This window comes from Letharia columbiana, assembly GCF_014066305.1.
Source record: "Letharia columbiana isolate WasteWater2 chromosome Unknown Sc0000012_s0, whole genome shotgun sequence".
NCBI classification, from domain to species: domain Eukaryota; kingdom Fungi; phylum Ascomycota; class Lecanoromycetes; order Lecanorales; family Parmeliaceae; genus Letharia; species Letharia columbiana.
Window position 1 is genome coordinate 619805 of NW_023501050.1, and position 10747 is coordinate 630551.

Consider the following 10747-nt stretch of genomic DNA (forward strand, 5'->3'; position numbering starts at 1 on the left):
ATATGAGGCTACCTTATGCAGCATGGTAGCCGACTTTCTCAAGTTCGCAACCTTTTCCAAAAGTGAATTCCCATTCAAACTGGGCACGGCTCCGCATACACCCCTCCCTCTTTTTGTCACCGGTTTGGTACACGCTAGGGACTCCACAGGACGAATAGGCGGGACTGATAAGGGGAAATGTATCGGAAAATTATTTCCATCCTCTGGTTCGAGGATTTCGGAACTGCAAGCCATGTGTCATCGACCATATAGCGCTTCTGTCATGGAGGGTCGCTTGGCCTAGAACGTCCATATCACAGATCGATGAAGCCACAAAGGACCGTTCTTCGGTCGCTTTCTAGCTGCGATTAATCCGTGAGGCTTCAGACGATAATAAAGATGCAGCTCGAGCTGCGCCCTTGTGACGAAAAGCATGGAAAGATGAAGGTCAGCCTGGTAAGGACGATGGGTGGAGCGCGAAACAAGGCTGAGTGATGATGCCTCCCGAATTCCCTCTTTCTCGACATCAAATACCACTCTTTTGACCCGGAAGGAGTGTGAGCACCGCCTTCCGTGAAGAGAGCAGAAGGCTACAAAACGGGCGTCTGGCCTAATGCTACCAAACACACCAGGCTTTGCTCGGCCGCGCGTCACCTTGTCAATCTTGGACAGACCAAGAAATGTCTATGCCCCACGCAATGGTCAAGGTCAGACAGACGGGGCATTGTGCCTTGCATTACATGCCGAGCTGAGAGCAACTGGAGAATCGAAAAGGCTGACAAATCGATCATCGCATGACTGGGTAAGAAGATTGCACAGCCTCATGTAGCTGCACACAGCCTTGCAGAAGCGAGACCGCAAGCTCTCTCTGCCCACCATCGTTGTCACTGCCTAAAATAGGACCACGATTACTGGCTCTTGTTGGCCGTCGCATCTCATCCAGAATGGTAGGACCGGATTGAAATCGGACATCTGCTTGTGGCATCTCCGCACGGACGTATCTCTGGCATACATGATCATTATTTCGCTTTTTTTGACCGTTGACTTGCTGAATTCTTGGCAAGAAGACAAAGTTCTTGACTCTTCTTCACAATACCTGGATCTACGGTTTCTTACAAAGATGCCTGTAATGATAATGTACGCCTTTGTCTGGAGCATTTTCGTCGCTGGCCTAGCCACTGCAGGGCCTGGGTATTCGATACAATGCTGTAACATAGCGTTACAGACATTTGCTTATCTTAACAAGAGTATACCCCAGGACGACTACAAATGTGGTCAGGTCTACGAAGCCGCCCTTCCACCTGCTCCACCTCTTCTGGTTCCCACCTCGTGGTGTCGCCAGAAATGCTCTGGGTATGGATTATCGGCTCCTGGCGACACAAATGCTTGGGCGGCACCCCTGATTCAATACATTCTACCAGCGGTCATTTTCAGTATGACCATCCCTCGAAGATTGGTGCTTGAACCGCCCAGATGGTTCTTCGACTTCAATGTCAACCACATGAGTGGCCTCGTCAAGGCTCTTTTCTCTTTGTGCGTTGCGGGTATAATCGTGACTCTCGACACCGCAGTCTGGGTTTTCATAATCATGGTAGCGCCGGCACCGTTCATCTTCAGTGGACTCGTGGAAATTGTGCTCGACTATAGGATTATACGGAATCTGAATAGTAGCAACACAAGTCAAGGCAAAGATCAGCCCGAGGGACTGGACAGGGCTCAAAGAGTTCAGCTTTTGACTGCCGTTCTGGCCGGGAACCTTGGGATAGACGGTGTCCCAGCTGATCCTCAAAAAGAATTAGGGACGGTCTTGGATATCTATAAGCACCCCGAAGAAGTGGCATTGCGTTTGGGGGCAATGCTAGATTGCCAATATCCGTTTGGAGCCGCTGTAGGAGCTCCCATTCTGCTCTACATCGGGTCTTTTGTATATACGCTTGCCACGATCCGCAGTTCCAATGGAGACAGGGAAACATCAAGGGCACTGGCTTTCGGTATTTGGTGGATGAACATTGTGCATGTCTCAGCCATCAGTGGATGCTTGTTGGCTAGCAACAATCCAAATACAGCAGGGGCGATCGTCAAGCGGAGACGAGAGAAAGTCGGACTACAGGAACGGCTAGATTACGCCAACCAGCGATCTGAGATGGAAGACAAGATCCAAGCTCGGTTAGAGGCATGGTCGCGGCTTCCGCTGAGCTATAAGGCTCGCTATGAGCCTGTCTGGATGTGGACGAGAGGCAAAAGCAAGGCTGGCTGGCTTCGACGAACTTCTGCCTGGAAAAAACCTTGGTTCCGCGAGCACGTCGAGATGACCGTCCCCGGCTGGATTTTCCTCGTTTGTGTAGCCTTTGGGCTTGTCTTATTCCCATGTGCACTCGCCTTTTGGGTTGAGTATTCGACGCCAACGAAAGGCGTGGGCTGCCGGTCATTAACCATTTTGGGTACGTACACCTCTAAGAAGACCCTATCTTTTCTACATAACGTTCCGACTTGCGAGACATGTTGTGGGAATGGAAGTCTTTGCTTTATCCCCTGAGGCTGTCTCACCATCTGGAATTCGCCACAAAAAATCAATGCTAACTCTGAAACAACCCCAAAGTCTACGCCTCCACTCAATTGACTTTCACCGTCCTCTCAGCTTGGAGCCATTTCAAAGCGTCCCACAACCAGACTTACTGGGACAACCACCGTTGGCTTGGTCGCTTGAGGCGCAAATGGGTCGGCGTCTCTGTTATGGTCATCTTCCTCTTTCCCGCTTGGGTAGCCGCAGTGTTTACAACCTTTGCTGGAACCCTCATGCAAGTTACAGGCATCTACCAAAACTGCCTGTGCGCTTCGAGTGGATACTGGTCTTGGGGTCCTACCTCCACCGTTCAACTCGCAGCGGACACCGAAGCCGATAGACATGCTAGTCTGCATTGGCAAAAAGCTGGCTACACAGCTCTCATTTTCTTGGCTGTTGTGACGTATTTAGCATGGTGGTGCCAATGCTATCTGCGCCAGAAGTTCATCGAGCGGGTGAAGCACCTCATCCCTGAGAATCCTACTGGACATGACATTCATACCAAAGCACAAGTCGATCTGGGAAGGCAGCGAATTGCGGAGACTATCAAGAGCTCTGAGATCAGCACCCTCCACAATTTGAGTGGGGCCTCTGGTGAGTGCCCTTTTTCATGTTGGCCTAGCAACCGCGAATACTTACCGACATCCAGTTGAAAACAATTCATTGTATATGTAAAGTCGAAGATCATATTGCCTTTCATCTAATTTTTCTATGATTCAACGGGCTCCAACCTACGTATGGTACGTCAAGGAAAATCCATTTAAACGTCGTTCGAAGAAACTCGCGCGACGCATTAACAGGTTTCATGCGTTCTCTCTGCTCTTCTGGCCTCGGACTTGACTGTCACAGGGGCGACATAAAACACACGGGAATCTTGATCTCAGTGTTTGCTAGCTGACACCGGGCTCTGCACGCCATTTTGATGACAGATTTCGCTTGCTCCAAGAGTTCTTCTACGGCAACCAGGAATCCTGATCTCAAGGTTTGCAGGCTTACACTGGTCCCTGCTCACCATTTAGACGTCATTTTTGAACTCGTTGATCCGTGGTCTATGATGATCGGAGACTAGTACTCCTAGAGCTTGGGATTGAGATCAAATCTTTGTACGCGAAGTCTCTCTTTCCGGCCGAAGCTACTACTCATTCTTGACAATTTGTACAGGCCTCCAACTTTATCTATGGCCCAAAAGATCTGTGCTGCGCTGCCAAAGTGCGCCAAGAATTTGGTCCGGACCCTGTTCTCCCCAGAAAGTCAATACTTGCTCAATTTGAGACCGTTGGACCCAAAAGAAAGATTATCGAGAGGTGCGAAAATCTCTCACTGTCGGATCACATCATCGAAAGACACAATCCTCAACCTATCCTTCATCATCAATCGACAACTATCTCCTCGAACAGCCAGAAACCCAGACCAACTCCAAATTTAACCACCATTCTCCGTAATGAAGATCTCCACTACCATCCTCCTCACCACCACCTTTACATTCGCCGCCCCTCACCTTACTTCAAACCAGCACTTGGGACCCAACCCAGCAATCTGCTCGCCGATATTGAGACTTCAGTTCTACATCAACGACCTGAACACCTACCCGACCCAAGGCGACATCTATATGGTGCAAGCGCAAGCGCTGACCGTAGACGATGAGTTGCAATGTCCCACGAAAAACGGGATATTGGATAGTGAAGAACCGGCTAGCGACACTTGCAAGAAAAATCAGGAGATCAAGGACGCAGTTGAAGAGCTAACGAATTCTTCTTCTGAAGACAAGCGTCTCCGGTTGAATGGGCTCAATGCTGCTTGTGTGGAGTTGTATGAGATGATTGGTTGTCCTACTAAGTAACTGGAAAGGCTGTTGGGAGGGTTACAGCCACTGAATGCATGCAAATGAGCCCCGTAAGACGATCTTCCTTGGCAACCCGGATACATCACCCACCTTGCAGGATCGACGCCCGATTCACTGCAGTCTGAGCACGGAATTACGTCGCCGTTACCGTGCACCTCAATATCACCGTCGTTTGTTGCAAGTCTCCCTGTTATAGTCACCGCGTCGGCCACTACAGATACTGCACGGAATTGGCATGACGCCGCTGTCATTGTAGTAATTACAATGAGCCATCTCTTGGTGTAGTCCGATGTATACTTAGCTGAATCAGCAATGTATAGAGACCCACTTGCTTTTATCAAAATCGTTTCGTTTGTTTAGATTTCTTTATCCGAAGGAGGAAAGTATCGTGAATTCATAAAAAGTGACCTCAAAAATTCTTCACTGATTCTTCTTAAAACGGAGAGCAGGAACTCAGGTCAAGACAGAGAAGAGAACTTTGTATTTAAATTCGGAAAATCTATGTTTGTCCACACAAAGCAAGCCATTTCTCAAGCCATTCGTGTTTATCGTTGATGTGTTTGCTATTTTTCGGTCAAAGATTTTCGCGCCTTCTTCCATCAGATCCAGACCCCCTTTTGAGTGCCAATTGTACAGTCCCTGCGGTCCAGTCGAGTCATGTACAGTTCCGGCAAGCTACAATTATCCATCTTAGAATCGATCTTACTGAAAACGTTATTTTCTTGCCAGGAACGAACTACAAATGCACAGTGAAGACACCCGCACTACCGCAGCCTTGACACTGAGTCACTGTGCCCCAGCTCGCTCGATCGCCATCCCCGCTACAGGAATCTCAAGTTGCCTGGGCATTTGCGCCCCCTTCCCATGATAGCCGTTGCAGTTACCAGTCTCTACGAAATGCCAGATTGTCAACTCGTCACTCTCTACGCCGCGGTTAAGACGTGAGGAGGAAGAGGTTTCAGACTTGGATAAGATATTAAACACACGGCTAGGATTACGAAAGTCTGAAGGGCTACGTACAATGCAATGTGGTTGGCTCCGCAATTGTTCAGTTGAAGACGAGTTCAATTCACAACGGTTTTCCACGCTTGAATTTAGATCGGCTGCTAACGTACCAGTTCTACCCTCAAGTGGCGGTCAAGAAAGCAGTCTACCATTTCTCCCAAGCACAGACAACCGGCTAACGACATTGCTTCAGGTTGCGGACCGTCAGGCCTGTCATTGCTCTCCCGGCCAGGGTATCGGCGACAAAGAGGCCCTTTGTATCACTACACCCTGCAGCGCTTGCACCACGCAGTTACTGTCCCTACTCCACGGCAGTGCCAACAGATCTGCCGCGTTGGAATTTTACCCGTTCCGTCACAGGCTTGGCACGTCAGACTGTTGTCGAACACCACGCGGCCACTCCCACCACAGGGACTGCAATTGACGGGGGCGCCCTGGCTGCCGCCTGCGCCATCACAGGCACTGCACCGCTCCGTCACCCGGCCGCAGGAGTTGCAATGTTTACAAGGAGGCGAAGACATTCTTCGGTTGTGGAGTCAGGTGGATGTGTAGAGGCCTGGATTCTTTTGTCAATTCCTTGTCGTTTGTTCAGGTTCTTCTTTTGGGAGGGAAATTCTGGTGTGTTTTCACGGAGGGTAACTCTTGGAGCCTTCCACCTATCCTTCTTGATATCTGGGAAGGAAATGATTTGAAGAGCAAGAATCTTGATTAATGAATGAGGGGGGTGTTTTATACTTGGTGTTGGAATCTCCATGTTTGTTCACGAAAAGCAAGCCTTTTCGGACCGTTCATGTTTATCGTTGAAGTATTCATTGGCTTCCGGTACACACGTATGTACCCCCAAATGTAATTTCCTGAGATAATGGGAGATGTTTGTGTTTCGAGAAATTGTGAAGAACCTGGCGTTAAGGCAAGGTAGTGTTTCCGATGGAGTGAGTGGGTGAGTTTGCGGTGCGATGAAAGGGGTTCATATCTCTGAAGCGTCCACACAAACATTCAAGAGTGAGAGTTCTTTGAGCTATGATACCACTTTGCGTTAACCACGGCAAGTAAAGCCTTTAGTATCGAAACGGAGACTGAGATTGAAAATCAGGGGTCGAAGGATTGATATCAGTAAAGCTCTGGCCTCCGCATAGAATGTGTATGGTAAAAGTGCAAAAAGGCTTAGATGGAGGGATCTGGAAGGTTTATGGTCTCAACGTGGTCTCGCTTTAATCCATACCCGTTGCACACACACAGTGACTACCGCCACTTTGAATGGAACTCTATACTATCATTCTCACGAACAACACGACATCCACGGTGTCCTAAAACAAGACCACCCGTTCATCCAATCACCAACGGCTAAACCCAAATCCAGTTCCGGCCGGCTACTACGCAATGACCACCCCACCCACCACACGCACTCCTTACTCCATTAACCGCACCAGGACAATCCAAGAAACCAGCCAAATCACATAAAACCCCTGCCCCTCATTGCTCCCACGATTGCAGGTTTAAATCCTCAGCTTCTCCTCAATCCCTGTTTGATCTTCTCTGGTTTTGGGTATTTTATTTGACATCGTTTCTATAACGTACTCCGCTGGCATGCTCAAGTGTGTCGACGTGAGTGATTGGTGATGCCGGCGTGGGGGATGAGGTTTCGCGACGCCGGCTTTCTTCGCGGGGCTGGAGGTTGTAGCGGGAGGGGTTGATGGATTCGCTTGGGTGGTTTGGTGGTTTTTGTGGTGGTGGAACGACGGCGCTGGTGGCAAGTACGTACAGGAATCTCAAGTGTGCAGATGGGATAAATAAACAGACCACTGAGATCTAGTTTCGATGTCTGCCCTACCTCTCAACGACCCGCAGCTACGAGACATGCCAATGGCTCGAAGGAGAAGATGGCCAGCCTGTGGGTTTGAGTTTGGTTATTACTCTATTCCGACCTCTTGCGATTTTTACGGCATAATGTGCTTTTTATCGTTATGCCTCCTTTATTTTTTACCATAGTAAACCTATTCCGAGACAATGAACGCTCCAACTTCGCCACCCATCTAATAAACGCCTCACATTATAGGCCTGAACATTTTTTATCTTATGAAAATTGTTTATTTATCTCCTGGCTATTTTAGTTGGACTCTGCTGATTACGGGCTCGACGAGTTGGAGGATACTGATGGGGTGGGTGTGCCTTTTCGCTTCTCGATCAGCCATTTTCTTAGGCCATGACCTGGCCGGCTCTCGGATTGATGCTTGAATGTGTTGATAGCTTGAATGCCTTTCGACTTTGATTCCAATCATTGGGAAAGGTCTTGGCCGTTTGACGTTTGTGGATAAATATCCATAAGGTGTCTTCTTAAGACAAGCCAATTATGATTACCCCATCTTTATTATGAAACTTGCCAACGTTTTTGTATTTGCGATAGACCGTTTTTGGTTGCTCTTGCCGTTCTATCGGCGACCAACGGACATATAATGAATGACAAGATCCCAATCCGTCCGGAAGCGGGCTAGGTTTGGACCGAGTCAACATTGGCCACGGCGTGCCTCGTGACAACCACTTCTTTGAAGCGACTCCCAAAAACGTCAAGGCCTCCAATTTTATCGCGGCATACGCCGACTGGATCAAAGGCGTCGACAAGAACTCGACCGCTTGGGAAGAGCGGTTGTCAGAACTGGACTTCTTTGCAAAGAGTGTTCTCGAGTCGGCTGAAGACGTCAACTGTGGTGCTGCATATAACGGCTGTGATGGGAGACCCTTGCGTGACGATATCGGCGAGAGAATCGAGAACAGGACGAGAGCTCGGCAGATATGCTATGTCTTTAATTCATTCCATCACGTGAGCTTGATCAGTGCCCAAGTACACGTAGGTGTCCACGTCCTCTTCGTTGTTTTGGTGAAGCTGACAGTTTCTGCAGGAACAAAGCAAAGCAGCCCAAGCCGACGGTGATGCCAAGTGTGGAGAGTTTGCCTCAACGTTCTTTTGGCAATTCGATCCGAGCCTTCAGAAGAAGTGCGACATCTTTACTAAATTGGTGAAAGCTGGAATCACAGCAGTCATGCTCGGTGCCCTCGCCTCAGCGCCGCTGGCGGCGCCTGCAGTCCTTGGAGCCGTAGCGGCGGCGGAAGCGGAGGTTGCAGTTGCTTTGGAGGCCAGAATTAGGGAAGCTGCTTCAATTGTTGAGACTGAAGCTAGCGAGATCGGAGTAGAAGTTGGGGAAGAGGTTGGGGCAGCTGCTTCACTTGTTGGGACTGAAGCTGGTGAGGGTGGAAGTGTCCCAGGGACGGATGATACTGAAGCGGGTGAGGGCGGAAATGTCCCAGGGATGGATGGTGGTGATAGCCCAGGGAGTGGAGATGAAGGCGGAGAAGGCACACCTGGGTCTCCAACCAACAGTGGCGATGGCGGGCCTGGGTCCACAGGAGATAGCACAAATGAAGGCACTGGTCCCACAGCAACAGGCGGAAAGAACGTAGCTGGCGTCAAGACGCCGTGGGAATGGCAACGCTCTTACGACAAAAATGGCAATGTTAAAGAAAGGGGCTGGCATAGAGTAGAGGGGGGGGGGGGAAAACTGGAGTCGTGGCTAATATGCTGGTAGCATTGCCAGTTACGGTAAGCCAATATCATGATAATCAGACTAAAACATTGCATTACTACCCTTTATAGATTGCTGGCCCGGCTATGCAGGACGGCCTCTGTTCAGGATTCCCAAATGCCAGTCCGAAGGATCTCGAGAAGTGGACGAACGTAATATCGGACCAAATCCTCTCTGCCGCAGAGGACTACCGGGCGACCATCGATAGTCACTTGAAGGAAGTAAAGAAAGGGGACGGATTCGGGGATGACGGTACGACGTGCAGGCGTGCAAAGCTCCTAGAGCTAAAGAGATGCTGATCATTTCCTCTAGGCACATTCGTCCAACCTTTCACCAGTATCATGGCGGAAACAATTTTCAGAGGAGATTACGTGCGATTGACGAAGTATGAGCGCGAGTTCCTTCGTAGAAGAAACATCGAAGCTTGAGATGTAAGCAGCTAATCCCACTGCTATTTTGTGTCAGGGCTGACTGCGAGTAACAATAGGGCCATGACAGCTCATTTCCTAAATGCGGCGATCTCAGTCTCACTGAAAAGCTCAACGTGCTACTTGCATTGTACGACCAACATCGATGGATCAGATAGGGATTCAGGAAAATTCACCATTGAACCCGAACCTGGCACCATTTGCCAGGCTCAATGCTGGCAAAATTGGGACCAAACCAAGCAGCTGGAGATGTTCGGTTTAGACAAGCTGATGAAGAATGATAACCACTGGGGCACTAATGCCAAAGAATTTCTCACCCATTCCTACAACCATTGGCAATGGTCTCGATTTGACCCAGATATCCTGTTCCCAACTATCGATCGACTTCGAGAAGGGACATCCTCCATCTCTACTTCAGGTGCCGTGTGCCTGTTTGCTATTCTCCTCAGCCTATTCAAAGCTACAAGCAGACGCATGATCGAGACAAAGCACTTCCATGCATCTGTGGCAATGAGATCGGCAACGAGACGGTGAGCTTTTTCCGTGAGGCCAATATCCAGTCCTGGATCACCGTGAACGAGGGAAAAGGGCTTGCCGAAGCACGCCAGACGAGCTTTCAGATCGACAAGACTTGGCCTGTCCAAGCGTATCTGGCCTGCTGTCACCTTGGCTGGCATTTCCCGGTTCACAGCGACAAATACTCGGATAATAGTACTAACGGAGGGAAGTACCGCTTTGGCATGGGCGCGGACGTCATGTGCGAATAGGCGGAGAATGAAGCGCAAGAGGTGATCAAGAGAGGAGGTAGCATCACAGATGTCAACTGTAACCTGTGCTGGCTAAGCAAAACCGGAAAGACTATCAAGGAAAACCAGAGACATTATGTTCACCATGACACCATGGACCATGGGAACAAGTATCACTTCAAAAAGGCATGTGAAGAGCAAATGGGGAACAAGGAGGTTTGTAAGGTAGAAAAGTGATCGAGTACTCAAAGTGTGACATAGAGTGATAGTATCCTTTGCTTGTTGGGTAGCTGAAAGAGATTGCAGATTCTCCCTAAGCAAACGAATTCCTTGAGGACGAAAGTGTTGAAGAAGAAAGGAGCCAGGTAATCTGCCAGACAAACTGGCAAAGCAGGTTTGGCAATCGAATTGCCTACAGCGTCCGAACAGAGTGATATGCGGACCATGAAGCTTGGACTTGGCGCTGATATGTTCAACATTAATGATTCAACGAATTTCTTCCTTCCACTCTTCCACTGCAATTGCCACCTTTTCTCTATCGCAGCCAGCCCACGCCAGCTGACCAGCTCAACGGGGTGGCGCGGTTGCCCCTGACGAGCGGGATC

At 49.4% G+C, this 10747-nt stretch overlaps 2 protein-coding genes across 2 annotated transcripts; both read left to right on the forward strand.

Moving 5' to 3' along the window:
• Nucleotides 1-1099: 1099 nt before the first annotated feature.
• On the forward strand, nt 1100-9267 carry HO173_004744 (uncharacterized protein; the record flags this gene model as incomplete). The annotated part of the gene is made up of 5 exons (XM_037306665.1): nt 1100-2420; nt 2579-3136; nt 7883-8235; nt 8288-8899; nt 9040-9267. The coding sequence occupies 5 exons, from the start codon at nt 1100-1102 to the stop codon at nt 9265-9267; spliced, it is 3072 nt and encodes a 1023-aa protein (XP_037166603.1).
• An 88-nt stretch (nt 9268-9355) lies between these two features.
• Nucleotides 9356-9930, forward strand: HO173_004745 (uncharacterized protein; the record flags this gene model as incomplete). Its single annotated transcript, XM_037306666.1, has 2 exons — nt 9356-9399; nt 9456-9930. 2 exons carry the CDS (start codon nt 9356-9358, stop codon nt 9928-9930), a joined length of 519 nt encoding a protein of 172 aa, XP_037166604.1.
• Between the last annotated feature and the right edge of the window lie 817 nt (nt 9931-10747).